The sequence below is a fragment of the Pseudopipra pipra genome, chromosome 7 (genome assembly GCF_036250125.1).
Source record: "Pseudopipra pipra isolate bDixPip1 chromosome 7, bDixPip1.hap1, whole genome shotgun sequence".
Taxonomy (NCBI): Eukaryota; Metazoa; Chordata; class Aves; order Passeriformes; family Pipridae; genus Pseudopipra; species Pseudopipra pipra.
Genome location: NC_087555.1, coordinates 29,120,464 through 29,141,680, shown reverse-complemented (window position 1 = coordinate 29,141,680; position 21,217 = coordinate 29,120,464). Strand labels below are relative to the sequence as shown.

At 38.4% G+C, this 21,217-nt stretch overlaps 1 protein-coding gene and 1 long non-coding RNA gene across 6 annotated transcripts in view; one reads left to right on the top strand and one right to left on the bottom strand.

Annotated features, from left to right (window-relative positions):
• Positions 1 to 13,317, top strand: part of HACD2 (3-hydroxyacyl-CoA dehydratase 2) — a 22,673-nt gene extending 9,356 nt beyond the window's left edge. For 3 of the 5 annotated variants that reach the window (XM_064661443.1, XM_064661445.1, XM_064661444.1), the window contains 4 exons: positions 1,727 to 1,815; positions 7,652 to 7,773; positions 8,459 to 8,637; positions 9,316 to 13,317. In XM_064661443.1, the coding sequence (XP_064517513.1) occupies positions 1,727 to 1,815; positions 7,652 to 7,773; positions 8,459 to 8,637; positions 9,316 to 9,398 (473 nt within the window). In that variant the 3' untranslated portion in view covers positions 9,399 to 13,317. Of the gene's footprint in view, positions 1 to 1,726; positions 1,816 to 3,574; positions 3,713 to 7,651; positions 7,774 to 8,458; positions 8,638 to 9,315 lie in introns of all 5 variants that reach the window. The other 2 variants (XM_064661441.1, XM_064661442.1) reach the window with 1 other exon arrangement.
• LOC135417375 (uncharacterized) lies at positions 11,094 to 21,217 on the bottom strand. Its single transcript, XR_010432013.1, has 2 exons — positions 20,704 to 21,217; positions 11,094 to 13,639 (listed from the first exon to the last, which is right to left on the bottom strand). It is a non-coding gene; the product is annotated as an uncharacterized LOC135417375 (long non-coding RNA).

The following is a 21,217-nucleotide window of genomic DNA, read 5'->3' as shown; positions in this document are numbered from 1 at the left end:
ATCCTCGAGGTCCGCTGTGGCCCTTTGGAGCATCATGCTAAAGAAGATTGTGAATAGGGTTGGTGCAAGAACGCAGCCTTGTTTCACACCATTGATAATTAGAAAGGGCTCAGAAAGTGCATTGCCATATCTGACTTGGCCATGCTGATCCTCATGAAGTGAGATGATCATTTTAAGGAACTTGGGGGACAACCTAAACGTTCCAAAATCTGCCATAGACCTTTTCTGCTCAGAGTATCAAAAGCCTTGGTGAGGTCGACAAAGGTTACATAGAGACCTTTGTTCTGTTCCCTACACTTCTCTTGCAGTTGTCTGAGAACAAATACCATGTCTGTGGTGCTCCTGTTGGCTCTGAAACCACATTGGCTTTCAGGTAGAATTCCTTCTGCTATAGCGGGTATTAGTCTGTTCAAAAGTATTCTTGCCAGGATTTTGCCAGCAATGGAGAGCAGAGTAATACCACGGTAATTTGAGCAGTCTGATTTAACTCCTTTCTTCTTATACAAAGTGATGATGACTGCATCGTGAAGGTCAGATGGTAGTTCGCCGAGTTCCCAACAGCGCACCACGAACTCATGAAATTTAGCATGGAGTGCTTGGCCCCCATGTTTCCAGACTTTGGGTGGAATTCCATCAACCCCAGCTGCCTTGCCAGTTTTCACCTGCTGTATGGCCTTGAGGGTTTCTCCTACAGTGGGGGCAATATCCAATTCATTCTTCACCGGTTGTTGTGTGATGTACTGAATTGCTGAGTCTTGGTGAGTACAGGCCCATCCTGCAGAATCACTGCAGACCCAGCCTTTCTCCCATAGCATTGTTCACCAGTGACTCTCTGGTAAGCCAAAGTCAACACTGGTTCACTGGTTTTGCTTTAGCCTGCTCAATTCGAGAGACTTGGGACCTGTAAGCTGTGCACACATCCTGTTCTCAACTGGGAACCCACTGGGCCAGAGGAAGCACTTGTTGGGAGCTGGAGGATTTCCTGCTGGAGATGGGAGGCTTAGTCCAGGATCTGGAAGAGGTCTGGGCGGGGCTTACTTGCTTCCTGGTTACAGACCTGAGCCCTCTGTCAAGCACTGTTCTAGCATGTGAAGTGTTGTACAAGTGATGACAGATGTTTTTAAAAATAACAAGCTTCAGATTGACCGTCAGGTACCTGTTGAGTGCAGTGAGTAAATAATTAGAGGCAAATAAAGTTTACATGAATTGTAGCTGGTGAGTCACTTACTTTGACCTCCTGTTTTTGGCATAGATTGGCATTGTCTTGGCTATAATGAAAAACCTTGTTTGTCTAACTTAGATAATCTTGGATGGTTCCTACACAGTCATTTTGGCTTATTTATAGATTCCTTTGCAGGAACATAGGCTGTCTTGTTTAGGAGGGGATGATCTCAATTGTATAAAAGAAAAGGTGTGTTACTCTCATAGGAAAGAGCCTTTAACGAGTACAGATTGTGATGTTTTTTAGCACCCCTTTAGTGTTGTCTGAGAACGGACACCAATTCTGCCCTGAGGTTTTACAACATTTTATTAGATTATGAACAGTATGTGATAAAACTGGAGAGAACTATGTTTGTGGGATTTTCCTTTCTTTGTACTCTGAAAGAAGCCTAACATGCCAAAAATTTCAAATAACTGGACTTTGGTTTAGCTGTGTTTTATTTCCCCACCCCTACCTCTCACCCTGGTAGTCAGGACTATTTCCTAATTGCAAAATATCTTTCAGGCATTGTTCCCTCTTCTGTTGTTCTGACTGCTTTCCAAGTGATGTCAAGGGTTTTCCTGACGTGGGCAGTAACACATAGTGTAAAAGAGGTAAGTGAAGCTACCAAGTGGATAGAAAAACTGTTGATCCATTCTGAAAAGCAAGTGTTGATCACCGTCTTATTTTCTTTAAAATGTCTTCTGTTTGTATCCCAACATTTGAAATTGTTTATGTGAATTTCTGTGGATCAAAAGAAATAAAAATAGACCTGAAGTCATCTTTTCTTGACAGTCAAAGAGAGCAGGGTCTGATTCTCTCACTGTAAGACATCTAGCTCCTGAATAGATTTTCCAGTCCTTACTGGAAGTTAGAGGTTTCAGTGTGTAATACAGAGCCCAGAATTTGGGACAACATTTTAGTATTGATCTCATTAGTGCCATAACTAATAGCAACATCTCCTCTCTGCCCCCTTCCTGCATACACAATTCACTTTCTGTTCCAAGGCTTCTGAAGCTCCCCCTCAGCTGTTTGTCCACAACAGTGCCTCGATGCTCTCCCTTATCACTCTCCAGGATAATCTTTCCTCTGTCCCTCATTCAATTTTCTTACATTCAGGTGTAGGTGGGTTTTGGGGCCTGTGTGTTTTTCCTCGTTGCTCATCACACAGTAGTGCTGTACTTTATACAGATCTCTGTAGAATCTTGCGGTAGATTCCATGGTTTTTTAAAATTATTCCTGGCAGCTATTTTAAAATCTAAACATGCTCTAATTGGTACAGGTTATGCTGACTGACTCTTTCATGTCATCTGAAACCTTGTAGTAGCCCAAATATGCTGCATCTGTGCTGGAGTTTCTTCTTGTTAAAGAAAGAAATTATCCTTGATGCCAGTGTCAGCATGGGTGCCTGAAATAAGTGACAGTCATCTCGTGTCATTATATTTATAAGATCATTTGTGACTTGATATGGAGAATGTTTAAGGAGCTTCTCTCACTACCAAGTCTTCAGGGAAGCTGCTTTCTGTTCCTTACTCCAAACCTGTTACCAGAGCATCCATCCACATGTAGAGTAATGTAAGTCACTGTAGTTCCTATTAATTAACTGCCTTTTCTGATATTATGATGTTTGTTCTCATGAAATCTTAGTTTCGTGCTATAAAGCAGAGGAATGTTATTTTTCTCAATAAACTTAAAATCCTATAAATATTTTACTTCTGATGGATTTCCCTTTTGGTGCAAATTGATGTACTTCGGTCTCTGTCAATTCACTGAAATAAATTCTAGATTTTGAACAAAAAAACCCCATAATTCCAAAACATTAGATTTAAGATACATGTGTAAAATACTTTTAAAGAAATATACTTGTAGTTTTTCTTGTTACCTGTATGATGTTGGGATATCTGGTGCTTCATAAAAAAACATTAAAATTTTTTTACGAATTGTCTCCTGGTTTTGAAGTAACCCAAATATCGAAGCTTAGATTGCATGGATTAGAAGTATTCCACATGTTGTCTCTCATCAAAGAAAAGCCTGTAATATGATTGTGGGTAAGGTTTTTTTGAAACTTATGCCCACATTCTCACCGGAGAAAACCGGCAAAATGGGAGAAAACGGGAGCAATGAGTTTAGCCTAACATTTGACTTTTATCAAGGGTTCTTTCAACAATGTTAAATGCAGATTTTTTTTCCTCACACTTGTGTCATCTTTTGGTTAAACTCTCGCAATAGACTATATTATGTGTTACTTTTTTTTAATGTTTTAGAAAGTGGGCATAAGAATGGTAAGGATGAGGAATCCTGTGATGAGTTTTTGACCTGTGACTTAGAGCAAATAAATAAGAGGCTGTATTCTGACCCCTCCCCTTCCCCCAGCCAGGGAGCATGCAGTCTCACCTGGGGAGATGTATTGCCAAGTGTCACAAGTGTTCTACTCTTTCTAAAGGGCTGTCTGCACAAGTGAGCTCCATGGTGAAGTCCAGGATTAAATTCTCACACAGCTTTATGGAACTTGTAAGCTATGCAGTTGCATGATGAGGTTCTTGTAAAATAAAATGCAGTTTTCCTCTTTAACTCTTTGAGTGAGACTTGTTCAGTATCTTGCTTTTCCAGACTGTTTTCATATATAATGTAGTTAAAAGAAGAAACGTGTATTGCATCCCTCCTCTCTGTCAGGATACACTTCTAGATATGTGATGTGATTTGAAGCATGCTTCTTGCCACTAACATGTTTGTGCTTTTTGTTGACTTCAGTGCTGATGTGTTGTTAAACTCAATATGAAATTATTTATAATAAATGTTAAAGCATGGCAAATGTTAAAGCAGTGCACACTTCCTTGGGTAGCAATGAGATTCCCCTTAACTCCACCATAATTCCACCTTAACTCCCGTTGTTGGTGTAGTGGAGGAGGGCCTGGCACATCATACAGTACTTGTTATCATTTTGTCATTACACCAGAAAGGAACCAGTTCAGTGAATTTTACTGTTTCCCCTACAAAGGAGGGAAGAGCATGAGCAGCCTGGCATGAAGGGCTGGGAGGGTGTAGGCATAGGAGAACAGAAAGTGCCCTTCAGTTCAAAAGAAGTCTTTCTGAATTTGTGTGAACAGTGAGATCATCTGGTGACATCATGGCAGACCTTTGTAGAGTTCCATTCTGATGGATAATTCTGTACCCAGTTCTGATGGGTAATTAAAAAATGGTGTCAGCAGGGATTTATTGCTTATCCCATTGAGTTCAGTTACAGATAAGTTGCAGATAAAAATAGTGCATATTTAGAGGAACCTTTCTAGAACACACAGTCTACAGATGCTGTGGAGATGACATGTACAACATATAGAGGTGGTAATTAAGACTTTAGTATCTACAGTTGTGAATTGATATCTTCAATCTGCAAAGCATACTTACTTAAAGAGGGAAGAACATCTTAATTCATGGTATTTAAGATTAACTTCTAGTAAAGGGAGTCCACGCTGGAAAATTCAGAACTCTTGCTGAGTGCAGTCGAAAAGCCTGATTCATCACTGCTTTACATCTATGTAAAATCTTTTTTTTTTCTTTTTTTTTCTTTTTTTTAATTTTTTATTTTTTAATTACTGCACCAGAGAACCAGTGTTTTGGACAGAGATATGCTGTTCCAACAGTTTTCACAATTACAGTTGCATAGTGCTGCTGGTTTTACTCTTCTGGACTGGATTGCTCAATTATGTGTTTAGCTGAAATTTTCTGCAAATTTGTCAAACTGTTACTCTTAACATGGAGAAATTTCCCTTTCCGTGCATAAGGAAACATTAAAAACCTCTCAGGCTTTATTTTGTCAACTCCCAGTTCTCATCTTTGCATCTTAAAAGGCTGTGGTTTGTTTTATATTTTAACCAACATTTTCTGCTATTCACAGTATTGAAGATAAGCTAAAGTATATTCAGGACCCTACTTGATGATATATTGGCTTGAAATAAATGCCAAAAAATTATGCCTGTTGTATGATTGACCCCTATTAAGGCAGTTGGACAAATAAGGTGTAAATCAAGTGTAAAATGTGTTTTGACTTGTGTTTAGTGCTTCCTTGAAAGACTGGCATGAAAAAAGTAGAGGAAGAAGAACTGAGTTCTGAGGGCAGCATTGGGCTCAGTGGTTTATTAAAGGTCTACTGTGTCTTTGCTGTACTATCCCCCTTATCTTCAACCTGGAAGAGGAATGATGCAGATGCAGCATTAGCAGTGCCTAAATTAATAAGTCTGTTTTGTAAATCAGTTCCCAGGGGTTTGATAATGTGCATCTTAGACATCTTTATTTGAGCTACTGAAAAATTGTCAGTGGTCGAAGAGATGTTCTCATAGCAACAGACTTGTGACAGATATGAGTGTGTAAAAATCATACTTTTTAATGATAACCTCCCATTTCCAGTATTCTTTCTTCCTTAAATACGGACACAAGCTATAAAGCACAATCAGTAATGCTTTAAGTGACCTTAACAGGGTTGTGTGTGTGTTTCATAATGATGTGAACTGTTTTAATAACTTAAAGTACGTGGGGAAGACTAGACCTGTGAAGGCAGTGTTACAGAAGTCCTGTTATAGACCTGGATTATAACTGCCAGATTTTCTACTTCTACCTGTATCATTCACTGTTAGGTTCTTGTCCTTGCTCATGTCCTTGGATGCTACTTCAAGCTAAAAATTTTTGTTTCTTGACTTTACTGATTCCCATAGCTAGGGAAAGAAAGAAGTGGGGTTTCTAAGTACAGGTTGAAGTCCATGACACACATTTAGATGAACTCACTGAGCTGCTACTCCCAGTTTGACCAGAAGATGCAGCTGTGGAGTGCTTGTGAAGCACGTTGCTCCTTTGGAACAGCATCATCTATGAAGTGTTGTTAGCTTTTCCCTGTTAAGAACTAAGTCTTGCTTATGAAGCAGACTTCAAATAGGATTAGGATTCTCTAGCAATGTAAAAATAGATTTGGACTCCTGTCTGAAAATCTTCAGATAATTTTTGGATTTTGCTCTTTTATGATGATGCAAGGTAGATTAATATATAAATAAATTTTCAGCGTTTCATGTGTAAAATGAACAAGGTGCGTTTGCTGCAAAATGCAGTAGAAGTGACCTGAAGCGTTATGTGCAGCAGAACACAGAACAACAGCAGCCCTACATTCCAGGATAGCTCAAGATTTATGTACAAATTTTCCTGGGTTTTGCAGTCTGTAACAAAGCTTTTTCTGGGTAATCCTCATGACTGTTTTCATACAAAAATATATGATCAGTCCCCTACTATTATTTTTGTTCCTTTTTTTTTTTTTTTTTTTTTTTTTTGCTGGTACATGTACTTTGCTCAAGATGAATAGAGTGCACCACCCACACCTACGGACTTCCTTTTCCCTTTTTTCAAGAGTTGGAGGAAAAGAGAAAATGTAGGCCCTGTTGTTGAGCTCTTTTTGTTCCCACGGTTGAGCTCTTTTTGTTGGGGCTCAAGATACTTGTACAGCTGGGAAATCTGTTGGAGGCTTGAGGGAGAGGGGAAAGACTGCATAAAAATCATGTCTGTTCTCTCAAGAATTTGTAGTGCCAGGCGTGTGACCCCATATCCACCACTTAATCACTGTTACTCCATCTGAAACTTGAACCTCATAATGATGATCCAAAATCTAATAAATGTAACAATTCATTTTAAAACACATGCTTCTGAGGATTAACCTTCAAAATATGGGGAGAATCAAAGCTGGTTCAGTGATGTGTAACTGACAAAAGCTCCAGGAGGTGTAAAGCAGTGAAACATGAAGCAGTGCCTTGAGTGTAACATTAGAGGAACTCTGCTAGATACAATAGACAGAAAATGGAGCAAGGAAGAGCGAATCACGTAGTTGTCAAGCTTACCTGAGGTGAGACAATTTGAGCTCCTATTTCATCTCTCCTGCCAGCCTTGAATGTGGTGTTAGCTCTTTTGGTGCTACTTAAAAGTAGGGCCCAGTTTCTCACCTGTAGAGAGAGGAAAACAGGGTTTCTACTCAGAAGTAGCATGAACAGGAGCAGAATACAAAGTGTAAATCAGATATCAAGTGTAAGAGTAATCATCATTTCTGCTTGCTGCACTAGGAAACAATCATAGGACTGAAATAGGAGTTGGTACTGTTCATGAATGGGAAGAGTTCTGAATTATACTCAGTATTTTTAGGATTTCTTGTACCAATTTACCTTGCTCAGAATGTGAGATCTTAAGTTACCTGATCATGAAGCAGAGCTGTTCTTAAGCAACTAGAAAAATACAGAGCGTGATAAGAAGGTTTTTTTACTGTTGTTACTAATTTTGCTTTTAAGCTCATTCTTGGAGTCTGTTCTTTAAAATGATGCAGTAAAGCAACCCACGGGAATTGATTTCTGTGAGGTTTTCTTGGGTCCGGTGAGTAACTGGTAATGCTTGAATTGATACTGAGCTTTCTTTTCTTTCTCACAGGTACAAACTGAAGACAGTGTCCTCTTGTTTGTAGTGGCCTGGACAATCACTGAGATTATCCGCTACTCTTTTTACACGTTTAGCTTGTTAAACCATCTCCCTTATCTCATCAAATGGGCCAGGTTGGTAGCACAATAGAAATCACAGCCTTAAAGCACTGATTTGACAGAGATATTTTTCCTGTAAAATAGCTGCAGTACAAAAAATTAGATTTTGCCTTGAGGTAATTGCCCTGTTTGTGAATGTGACTTCCCAGCTTCTTTCTAGCACATTTTGGAATTAAAAAAGATCTATTTCATTGTAAGCTGAAAGAGTAGAAACTGATATTTAACAGTAAGGGGTGACAGTTAGGAAATGGATATTTAACAGTAAGGAGTGACAGTAAGTAAACTGACATTTAACTGTAACTGTTGAATCCAAGGGTTATACTTGAAATAATCTTTAAGCTCATTTATTAACATCAACTATATTTGGCACCCTTTTCAGTACTATAATGACCTCCACCAAAGAGTAGTATAACGACATTCCACCAAATGAAAATAGTAAATTTGGGGGGGGGGGGGAATAGTTTTACAGATAGTATTTAGATTCTCAAAGGTAATCTTTATATATTTCACACTATTTGCTGATTTGGACACTTAGCTTGAAATAACGTTCACACCTTGCCATGCTCTAATCAAATAAGAACTAAGGAAAATAAATACTGAGTTGAGAATTTAAAATCTGAATATCCATAATATCATTTAACAAATACTTTGTCAGAGTTTGTTGTAACTTTTAATTCTTTCTGTAAATGTTTTATTCTAGGTACACTTTGTTTATAGTACTGTATCCAATGGGAGTCTCAGGCGAATTACTCACAATATATGCTGCATTACCCTTCGTCAGGCAGTCTGGCTTGTATTCCATTAGTTTACCTAACAAGTACAATTTCTCTTTTGACTACTATACATTCTTGATCCTGGTTATGATCTCTTACATTCCAAGTAAGTATGAATTTGTTAGGTTTTTTAGTATTACTAGCTGTAATGGAAAAGCTAATAATTGTGGGATTAACATACATATAACTGATTTAGGCTGTTGATGACCTTGTTTAATTTTTGTATGGTTCACAAAGGTTGAATGCCTCATGGAAATTTTAGCTTCTGCTGTTTATGTTCCGTCCCCTACTTTGTTGTTCTGCAAACAGACTGTGTAATGTAGTCTTAGAAACAAGAGGAGAAAAGGCTTTACGTGGAGGATAGAGAGAGAAAAGAGGCACCAGTTCATATAAAATGACATATATTCTGAAAAAGCAACACTAGAATTGCAAGAAAGGAAGCAAATCTGGAAATTTCATTCTTTTGGAAGGGCTTTTTCCTCCCTGCAATCATTTTTCTTTCTGTTGTGTGCATGTCATCTACTTGTACAGGCAGAGTTAAATATGGCATTTTGCATTTCATTAAAAATGTGATTGCTCTAGCAAAAAATAGATAATACCTGAAGCCTAAGAATCATACCACTTCTTTAAAGTGTAAAAGGCAATAGATAACTTGAGCAAAAAGTGGATAAGCATGTTCTCTTTTAATGGAGAACTAGTGACCTTGGCTGTGTAAATCTGCATCTCACATTGACTTGCAAACCTCGCTTCAAACTTTATTGACTTGAATCTGTTTTCTCTTCAGTCTTTCCTCAGCTGTATTTTCATATGCTACACCAGAGGCGAAAGGTGCTCTCCCACACTGAAGAACATAGGAAGTCGGAGTAATTCCAACACTTTTTCAGAACTTTTCAAACATCAAAATGCTGCAGTTTTTCAATACCCAGCACATTTGTAAAGAGTATACCAAGATAAGTCAGAGGTAAAAGACCAATAATTTAGCAAGAATAACCAATAAATCTGATTCCACTGAAATCCCAAGTGTAAAACATTGAAATATTTTCAGCTTACAGTGCTTCAGAAAACTTTTAAACTTTATATGGCTTGGCAGTTAACATTTTCCTTAAATGATGTGCTAAATGATTTTCATTTATTATTAAATGCCTGAAGGTTGCAGTATGAGTGATGAAGTTGTACCCACTAAATGCCTGAATTGGGATTATATTACCAATACCTCTTTTTTTTAAGTGCTTGACTGCATGCCAGAAACTGTATGTATTTCTGTGAAAGCAAACAATATGCTCTGGAATATTTCAGGATAATGTCAGAGACTTCAGTGGAGAATGTAATCTGGCCAAAGTGTTTGAATTTAGAAAGGTAGGTTGTGTATTTAAAAGGTGATGGGAACAAGAACAAGAAACCAATTATGGGAAATGAGGGGAATGTAGTTCTTTAGGAATTTAAACAGTACAGTGTCTGACCAGAGTGTGTTCTCTGAAGATCTTGTTTAAGCTGAATACACAAATGCAAATGTTAATTCAGAGGCTGTAATGCTTATCTGAAACATTAAAACTCCTTTTAATTACTGCATCCCTGGATACTTTTTTACATATTAAAAAAAATTAAAATTAATACTAACTATAATATTTCTAGTGATACCGGTAATGAATCTAAACAAGATAAGGAGGCAAGTCACCAGAAATGTGTGCAGTTCTCCCTTTTTTACTTAAATTATCATCTTTAATCACTGTCAGTGATACTCATCTTTCAGTGCGGAGGACTATTTGGTCTGCTGTGGAATTATCTGGGGGCCTTGTTTCTCAGCCTAACTTTTCTGAAGTGACTGGTGTGTATCACTGTGGCACATTCAAGCAGGCAGTTCCAGGCACTCAACTTCTGAAGTGTTGCAAAGTCATAAGATGCTCTTTTGAAAACAGATTATCTCATTGTTACATGCTGCTTTTGCAGACTGGACAAGCCTTTCGTCATCTGTTCTCTTGGAAGAGTGGAAGAACACAAAGTTATATTTTCCTCGGTGCTTCCTCTGGGTTCTCTGGCTTAGCTTTCCCTTGGGAAGGTAAAAGAGAGAACAAGAAAGCCTTGTAGTGAGGCAGAAAGCACTAATGCTGTGTGAGCAGTGCCCCAGGTTATTAAGAAACTTTTGACGGGGCCAAAAGGGTAGGGAATGGAAGGGGCAAAGGGAGCAGGGAAATGAACAGATACCCAAGCAAAGACAAAAGGAAATGTAGGTTATGGCCTTTGCTCTGTTAGGAATTGATAGCCCAATAGTGTTGTGTGAACCCAGTCAGAGTCACTAGACACCACCACATGGGCTTCTCTGGCTTCCCTCTTATAACATTATGATTTGGTGCATAAATGAGGTGTGACCCGTACCATGCTACCTGCAGTACTGGGCTCGTGCTGTGCCTGCCAGCACCTCCCCCTGGACGTGCCCAACACATCCCAGTTCTCCCTAAACACAGCCAGTAAGTACTGAGGGCACAGGCTTTCTTTTCTAGCACTTGGGAAGAGCTGAATTTACAATTATTTAGGTTTATGCTTGTCAGAGCTATATTTTTTAAAAAAACTTTGCATTTTTCATTAATTTTCTTTGATTCCATCAAAAGGTCTGAATTTTCCTAATTCTCAGTATATAGCACATTTCCTGTTTAGGCACAAACAGGGCTATAATAAGCAGAGAGAGGGTAAGAAACAATAATAATCTTTGCTTCTATTTTAAACACTTTGGAGCCTATTATTGACTATTCAAAAATACAAGAGGCTGTACCAAGGTGGGTGTTGGTCTTTTCTCCCAAGTTACAAATGATAGGACAAGAGAAAAGTGCCTCATGTTGCACCAGGGAAGGTTTAGATTGGATATTAGGAAAAATTTCTTCAGCAGAAGGGTTGTCAAGCACTGGAACAAGCTGTCCAGGGAAGTGGTGGAGTCACCATCCCTGGAGGTATTTAAAAGAAGTGTAGATGTGGTGCTTAAGGACATGGTTTAGTGGGACTTTGCAGTGTTAGGTTGGACTTGATGACCTTGGAGGTCTTTTCCAACCTAAACAATTCTGTGATTCTGTTACTGTGGCCATATACAGCCTCAGACTGGTTTTGGATTCGAAGATGCAACAGTTCAGTTCATTTCTGCATTAGGTTATGTGCTTTGTTGTAGTCATCTGAGAAATGTTACGCTATACTGAACTGTTTGAAAGTGTAAATTTCCACCTCCGAACAAAACATCTTTTGCTTATACTTGCTGTTAAAGAAAGTGATGTCAGTATTTCTGAAGGATGCCATCTAAAAGATCTGATTTCCTGATGTACTTGGGTTATTGGATATTGTCGATGCTCAGCTCCTGAACTTTCTTAATTTGATTTCTGGGCCCAAATAAAAGATTTGGTTTCAAATTTGTTGGTCCAATTTGGAGGAAAAAAAATGGCTGTGTAATACTCCAATATGAAACAAACTGCTGGCTCTGCTGATGAGAAAGATATAGTCCAGATCTGTGGACAGTACAATCAGATAGCACTGGCACCATGGAAAAGTAGAGCGTGCTGCCAGTAGGGAGGAAATTTGTACAACCAACACCTTTACTGAATAAGCTTTATCACGAAATATTTACTTTAATTGAAAATATTAATTTACCACACAAATGCAAATAAACTGCAGACTTTTAAAAGAAATTGCTTTGCTAGTAAGAAATTTTATCAGCAAAGTTGATTTATAAATTATATTCTAAAGTATAAACATGCAGTTAGTATGTACAAAAATTCAGCACTTCATCTTGCAGTTGCTTTTTCAAGTTTATCTTCCCTGGAAATCACTGGAAGGTGATCTTGAGTGAGAACTGTAGTGTGATGCCCTAATCCTCTTTGGGTTGTTCCTATTGACTTTGGTCACACATGTGGGGTTTTTCCTCATAAAATAAGAAATTTCCCCTCATCTGTCACTGAAGTGGTAATGTGATTTGTATGAACTCTATAACAGAAGCTTTGATTGGTACTGTTTGTCACAAATGTAGAGGGTTTTATTTTCCCCACAGACTGTTTACTTAGCTTGCATGTTCTCTATCAGCATATCCAACCCAGCAGGCGTTCTCTGCTTTGGTGTCTCTGTTGTGTGCACTGGTTCAGTTGACAGCACTTTATGTTCTACCATGCTGGCTTTGTCTGAGTTAGTCACTACCCTCTAAAAGACCAAGGCTCTTACCAGTGTATAGTTTACAACTGGAATTGTAGAAATGTTCATATTGTAAATTACAGTAAGATGCAGGTTACAGTGCAGATAAATTGTAATTTTTCACAATGTGATGTTTCTATTAAAGGTGGGGTTTTTTGTTACCATAATGAAGGTTGACATTTGTGTGGACCAATCTGCAGTGTCATTTGAAAACCTTTTTCAGCTTAAAATTTTCATGAGTATACATCAAATCATGCATTTTGATGTATATGTCAGTGAAATTTGGGTGAAAACTATATACAGTCATTTTTGTATTTTTTTCTATGTTGTGAAGAATAAAATTGTAATTTTATAAGTCTGATTCACTAAGATTATTATAAGTTAAATGTATTTTTTGTATATTTAGGAATCTGATATTACCTGGAGCTCTGAAAGATGAAGCATAGACTTTTTATGCATGGTTGAAAGATATTTCAACTTGATAATGCAGTGAAATGGTTGGTATGCTAAAATACTAGTCTGTGTTGTTGCCTTGTGAAATTGATTCTGTGCTCTCTGCCTGGACTTGGCCTACTGATCAGTGATACTAATTGCTATAATCCAAATAAAATCATTCTGAACAAAATACGTTGTACTGTTACTGTTTAAGGAACAAAAGCAGATATTTTATAAATGTGAATTAGGACTGTATTTTTATTCATTTGTATAGAACGTGTACCTTGCAATTGACAAGATTTTTTTAGCATATGTAACTCTGGAGCTCAGGCAAAAGAATTAGGAAACTTCATACTGTTATGAAAGCTCTGCCTTTCACTTTCAGAAGAGGTACTCATAACAACACATTAACTGTGTCAGCACTCAGACTTACAGCTTCCTGAAGGATCCTCAATAGAATGTGAGCTCTTTGTTCCCCTGTTGTCATTTGTAGTCTGGATGCTGATGGTTTTCTACAAAAACAAAATCGTTTGAGTATTATAAATATAGTGGAATGCTTAACTAATGCAATGGAATACTTCAGAGTTCATCTACTAAATATAATATGTCTGCTACCACGGCAACGTTCTTAGCATTTTTAACACTTCCTGGGAGAGATTTAAAAACTGTGTCTAGATGGCATTAGTGCTCATGAATAACGAGTTATAATCCTCTAATAGGAACTGAGTAGTAGTTGCAGAGTGAGTGCTATTATTCTGGCCATATGCTTGTCATAAGATTGCACAACTACAGTGATTTTTTTGTTGATTGCAGCCGGGATGAACTGATGTTGTCGTGCCCAGCATCAGCACATGTCCTACGCATGATGGCTGTGACTTAGCACTGCTGTGTAATGAAAAACTCCTCTTTGAAATGTTACTCCGTGAGTGGTGGTGCCGGGATCTGTTCGTGCCTTAGAATAACTTCTGCTGGTTATTTGGGTTTCCTCTTTGCATTTTGAAAACAGTATGTGTGGAAACAGTTCTAGTTCCCTAAGGTGACATTATAAAGTATGAACAGCATAAGACTCTGTGTTTGGAAACAATATCACAATAGTACATAAGGCTCATCTTAAATAAAGCACTGGCAGTTCTTGACATTAAGACTTAAGGAAGAATCTGTGCTGGTGTGCCGAGTATAAAATAAAAAGATGTGAATATCTGTATGATTCATTTGATATGAACTGAGCATTTCCACAGTTGGGATTGATTGATTCAAACCACCCAACTGCTTGGGACTTTGGCTCAATATCAAGTAGCTTTTAAATTCTGCTTCCCATCTCCAAAACAGATACTCTTCCACACTTGTCAGAAGACTTCTAAAAGTAGTAAGAGAATTAATAAAGCTTCTGAAGGCTACCTTTGAAACAGTTAGAATTTCAGATGTGGGTGGAAAATGTAAAACTCTTAATACTGTTGATCTCTGATCTCCAGAATAATACTTTACAGATGGGAAAGAGCCTATGTCTTCACAAATTAATTGGGCATTAATAGTGTGAGAGGTGTGTTTTTCTCTTTGATGTACTGACATAGATAATGTGCTAATATTAGGGAAAGAGATGTTCCTGTCAGTATTATATCTTAATTTTTCTAGTGGTTTAAGTAGATGCATATTATTTCAATGTTCCACTATAAAAGCATAATTCACAATACATAGAAACACTTCCATGTCTAGTTATACTTGTACAAACTCAGTGTCACAGCAAACTGCCTCTCTGTAGATTAAATTTATTTCATATAGTTTATACATAAGAATTTGACGTTGCCTGGTACTACATGAGGATGATATTATTGGGAAAGTCTTGGTGGAAGTTTTTGCAAAGGCCTATGCAACTGAATTGCATATTCTCCTGTCTTTTTGACTCCTGCTACAGACAGTCTGCACAGTCTTCAGTGAACTGTTATCACTTGCAACAAGTGTACATTAAAACTTTATTCGAACAGCTGAACTCACAGAATCATATTTACTGTGTAATCTACATTCAGCCTCTTGGGTAATACAGTGGGTTAGTCTCATTCTACAGAGTGATAATCTGAAGAATATATATAGAGAGATAGAGGCATTTCAGGTATCTTCTTTAAAATTAGTTGTAAGTTGATGTCAATTTAAAGGTCAGCCCTATGTTTTTTTTCTAGCACGCCTACAGAAAATATCAGTTGTGGAGAGGATATAGGAAGTGGAGAACCTTCCAATCAGCCTAACCCTAGGTTGCTTTTATGAAATCAGTTTGCCTGTTAAAGGTTTCTTTGGGTAAAAGACAACCTCTTCACTTACTGGATAAGAAAAATATACTGAATGCTGGTCTTCTCCGCTAAATGACAGTCCATAAAGAGATGAGATGGAAGAGGAGAGGTACTGGAGGATACAGAGCTCTACCACTGTGCTTCCCAAAGAATATTTAAGCATTGACAAAACACAAAACTTTCCTCCTTTTTGGTATCCAGTAGTAGTTGTTGTTGGGCGTGGGGTGTTGTTATCTGGCTTTGGGTTTTTGGCTGGATTTTTTTGTTTGTTTATTTTTAAGGGAGAACAGCAGCACTTAATGGAGATTCTGCAATGTTTTGTCTGGTGCGCTGATGACATGAAGTTCCTTTTATTCTTCTCCAGGTGTTTATTACAAGCTTATGGGGAACTGGATGCACTGGCTTAGGTGCTTTGTTTTAGTCCTCTGTTCCTGTGTATAAACTACTGGGAAAGTTGCTGGTTTGAGAGTATTAAATATGTTTCCTTACCCAGCTTTTTGGTGCAATTTAAATTAAGTAAACAAAGTACTTTGTCAGCAGACTGGAAGAGTGGAAAAAGCTTTCTTGCATCAGCAAGAAAATGGATGTGAAATTGAAAGTCAGACATTGCTGGTTGGTTTACTTAGTAAGACTGGAAATTACCAGTTTAAACCTATCCGGAATTAAACTGTACAATCTGAAAATACTGAATTATTCTTCAAAAAGTATTGTCAAGTCAAAGAATGTGTGGAAACCTGCTCTAGGTTTGCAGGTGTATTCAAAAAGGGGCAGAGGTAAGCATTCATGGACTACTGTGCTCCAGGTTCCTGGTGATGTATAATTACACATCAGGCCTAACTTTGCCAGATTTTGAAGAAATAAACTGCTGATAGAAAGATGTAAAACTACTACAGACCACTGTTGTTAAAAATCATATGATTTAGTTATTCTTAGTTACATGTTTTAAACTGATACTTGTTTGCAGAATAAGCTATCATTGGAGCCCTATGATATGAATTCTTTGGAATAAATGTGATGTACAATGTATTGTTATCTCTCCATTGTAACTGTGTAACTCAGAATAACTTTTCAATAAAAAAATGTATGGTTTTGTATATTTTTATTCAAGCCTGACTTTCTCATGAAAACTGATTGGGCAGCTTTTTTTCTGGCTGATTTACCTGTTCTTGACTGGGACTATAGTCACTAAAAAATACTAGCAACATTTGAAAGGAGAGTAGAGGTGTCAGAGGAATTCCCTCAACTTGTGTCTGCGTTTAGCTCTAGCTCATCTACAGCAGGTGCTAATCTCATGTCTAAGTAAGTGAGGGGGGTGGACTGAGAAAATAAGATGAAAACAATTGAGTCTAAATTTTGCTAGTCATGTGCACAGAATAACACTTTTCCATGCACCCTCTTGAGGTTCCTTCATTAGTAAAGTATCAGTCTGGGTTTTTTCACGGCAAATTTGATGGACAAAACCACCTGGCTCTGGGCCCTGGTTTCAGGTGTACTACCTGTGGGTGTCAGGGTAGTGGAACTTGATAAGTTGCCGGTGTACTCAGTTCTATAATGACAAGTTCTATTACGTACTTTAGGGATGTGTGACCTTAACTGTTGGTGCCCCTTAACTGTTTGGGCTTTCACTGCAGATAAATACAGTACTTGTGTAAGTGGGACTTCAGACAGCCTCGCTACAGCTTGTGTAAAGGTATTTGATAAATAGCTTAAAACTATAGCTTATGTGCCTAAAACATAAATGTTCTGCTCTGAGCTTCATACAGGCTCCTGGCATCTACTTGGTACAAACATTCCTGTCCTGTCCTTTGCTGTTATCCACAGGTGAGCTAGCAAGGCTGAATGCTGAGTAGGTAGATGTGCTACAGGTAACAAATGAGCTGCTGTGTTCACGTTCTTTGTCCAGAACTGGAATCCTTGGCTGCTTTTTTCTTATTGTCAGGATTATGTGAAGTCCCTGTGAATGACCACATGAATTATTTGTGTTATGGTGAATTCCATGATACAGTCCTGTATTGGAAACGTGCACATGCATGTGTTACAGATCTGCATCCCAGCTTTGCCTGTACTACACAGCATGGACATGCAGATATATTTTATTTCTGTGTTTGGGATGAAATATTGTGTGTGCTGCTGTGAAAAGGCTGATAAACCTGATTCAGTAAGCACCTTGTCTTGCTAGGCTTCTGTGTACCTTCCCCTAAAAAAACCCCAAAAGTCAGCTGTGAGTCAGGTTGTTTGGGGTTGGGCTTTTTGTTTATTTTTTTAAGTCACTGTGGTTTTCTGTTTTCAGTTTTCTCAGTTTTGGTTCTATTCCTTGTGAATCATCAGATTATTGGGGGGGGGGGGGGGTGTAGCAAGAGAATTTATAATAGCAGCTCGTTCAGCTTAAGTATTTCATGCCTCCAAGTTGGATCGTGTGATTGTCTCTGGGTTTCAGAGGGCTGCTTTGGATTGTGCAAAGATAGTCAGTGAAAGGGCCAAGAATCTGTTTTATAAAAGTGTCACTAATTTAGGGAGCATAGATATTTTAAAATTCTGGATTTAATACGTCCATAAATCTTGTAGTGCATGAAGGCCATGAAGAGGGAAATGTCACATGGGTATTCTGAGGTCACTGGATGTTATTCCTCATTTTAAGTAAATAATGGAAAGAAAGAATGCTAATGTTTATCTACTGCACCTGTTGTAATAATAATAAAGTGAAAAATGTTTTTATACAAGTTTATGAGGCTACACGTGAAATCAGAATTCATGTGAATTGTTTGTGTGTTGAAGAAGTTCAGATCTGCTTCATGTAGCTCTCTGTTGTTTCCCTCATGCCTTCTTGAAAGTTCTTGTGGAGTTGACATAATTCTAGTGATTTTGTGCTGGTGTTCTCTAAATCATCTATGTGCCTACCTACATTTAGGTATTTTTATGAGAGAAATACTTTTTGAAAAAGAAGCAGGGTTCAATTTTAATCCAAAATTTGATCAAGACATGATTGAAGGTACTGAATGAAATTTTGCCCAACTGCCCCTCCCTCACTGCCCCCCCCCCCAAAAAAAAAAAATAAAGCTTTTACAGTGGGGCAAGTAGAATTTGGGAAGGCTAGGCTAGACTGGAAGGTGGAACATTACCCTTTCTGAGGAAGGAATAATAAGTTTCTCTGTTTTGGTACTACACAGTCTTGTGATATTTGTGTTTGTTGATCTATAAACAAAGCAAATAAATATTCTCATTTTACAGTTTAGAATACAAAGCACACTTGTATTGATTAAGGTCATCATTGTTTGTAAATAGCCATGTTGGGACTGAGATACAGAAGTTCATCATGTGTCCTTTGCAGTCATTCTTCAGAAAATGGCTGAACTAAGTTGTGAAAGGGAAAGGTAGCTCATATCCATGTATAAATTATTAACAAAAAATAATTGCCTTGTAATGTTGCCTTGAATGTTCTTGTAATAAATGTTAGGCATTTTTAAATGAGTTTACAGCCATTCAGGATATGCTGTGGTTTTGTCATACCTTACTGCCATTTATAATCAGGTTCCTGAATTAGAAACAAGACCCAGAGCTGGAAGAAACTGCATATTAGAAAGAAAGGTGTAGGTAAAATGTCCATAATCTGTATCCTTAGTGTTACAGTATTGTACTCATTTTTTCTACTACCATTCTGACATATGAGATCCAGTAACATGTTCACCTGGAAGTAGGCATTAGATTTAATATTTTTAGTATCTGTGTGGAATCTTACATCTTCTTTTTCATAGCCCTATATATGTCCTCATTGCGTGAAGTACCTGATTAGTTGGCACTGCTCTTAGCTTCTAATACAGCATCCTTGCTGTTTTCACCAGTTATGGATTGCCTGCAGAATCTCTTCCAAATGCACCTTTCTTTAAATGTGACACCTCATATTTACCTGTTTTTAAAGTTACAAACTTTCGGTTTCCTCTGCAGCAAGGACAAAACTTTTTTCCCTTTTGGCTAATGAATTTTTTTTAAAAAACCCTAACTTTAATGTCTTCAGCTTCAGCATCAATTGTTGTAACATTAGAAAAAAAGTAAAACTATTCATAGGTCAAACAATGACATAGTGAAAAGAAACATGTATGATACTCTAGAACTGAAACTACTCTTCTCTGGTACCTGTATATGTAAACTTTCTGGAGGAGGGGCTACAGCTTACTATACCCTGGAATCCTGCCTAGGATTCAGGCTTCCAGAGGCTATCATGGTGCAAAAGCTAAGTAAGACCTGACTTAGTCTCAGTGGTGAAACATGAGAACCTTAAAATTACTTGGCCTGAGCAATGCTTTGTTGATACCCAGAACTAAATGTAGTAAGATGTTGATGTTGAATGTGCTTGGTTCTTACACATGCCTTCCTAGTATTTTTCTGTCAAGCAGAATTTTAGACATCAAGTTGTTGTGCATCACCTTTCTCTCTTTACTTGTTTTTACAGTTGTACATTTTTGTGAAAAAGTGAGACCTTTTACTGCTGGCTTTGAGAGAAGAACTCCAAAATGGGACTTTGTGTACAAAACAAAAAGACACATCCCAATTTACAACTCACTGAAGAATCATTTCACTGTCTTTATCCCTAGCGTTCAGGCACTGTGCAGCCAGAGTAACCGACCACACAATTCTTGGGTTTTGTTCTACTCAAGTAGATGAAAAGTAGCGTATGGATAGTGACAGTGTCGTATAATATCCCAAGAAAAGATAAATGCCATCTGAAAGACAGTGGTATTTATATATAAAAATGTCTCCTCATGGAAAGCAAACTGTGAATGCAGTCTTGATCAGCTGCAGTATGTAGCATCTGGCAGGAAAATGCCATGTAAGTGAGCATCATGGTATAATAGTTGTGTGCAATTTTTAATTAAAATCTTTACTCACTCCTGGTGAGTAAAAGATGCTCTGTGGAAGCAGCTGCTGAAAATTCAGCATATGGTTTTTGCAAATGCACAAAGGCCTGTGTTGCTGTAGTTTGTGGAGCTACTTGCACGTGTAAAGGACACGTGAAGGGCTTGTGTTTGGAACTTTATCTGTTTTTTTTCCCAACTGTAACCACCAATACAGCCTCTCTGCAAACCTTGCTTATCTCTGTCACTTGATAACCACAGCTTCAGCACTACTACTGCTAAGGACTACTTGTGAGCAGGGATTTTCAGTGTTTGAACAAACATCTAGACAATTACCAGTTTCAGCTACTTAAGCGAAGCAGTTATCTGATTTGACAGTTTGCTTTTAATAAAACGTGATGCAGAACATCAAGCAATATTATTCTTAGTACACATGATGCTTACCTTCAAAACACTGTAAATCATTAATTAGCTCGCTTGCATCTACAGAAAGAGTGGTTCACATGAAAGGACACTGTGGAGGAGTCTGGGGTTTGAAACCTCCTGGGAAGTGCCGTGGTCCCCTCACCATGCCCCCCCCCCCCAGGTTAGGGAATGTGCCCTCCAGTGAATCGGTGTCACAGCGCTGCCGGGCCGACGTGTGGGCTGGAGCTCAGGTGGTTGAAAAAACAAGGCGAATCTAAAAGCCCGCGTATGTATTGCAGCCTCAGTCGCTCTGTTAAGGGAGGTCCAGTGACAGGCGCTGAGGTGGAGGGAGGTTTCTCTGCGGTTTATTCTGTTCACCAGTTTGGTCACCGGTGTTTGATGTTGCCGCGTCTGTCAACCCGAGCAGGAGGCAGCTTTCCCCTACACGACAACCCAGGGGCAGAACACGGAGACAGCCCCGTTCGCCTCCCAGCGTGGAGCCGATCCCGGTCCCTGGGACGGACCCCACCCCTGGGGCCGGACCCCGCGGGAT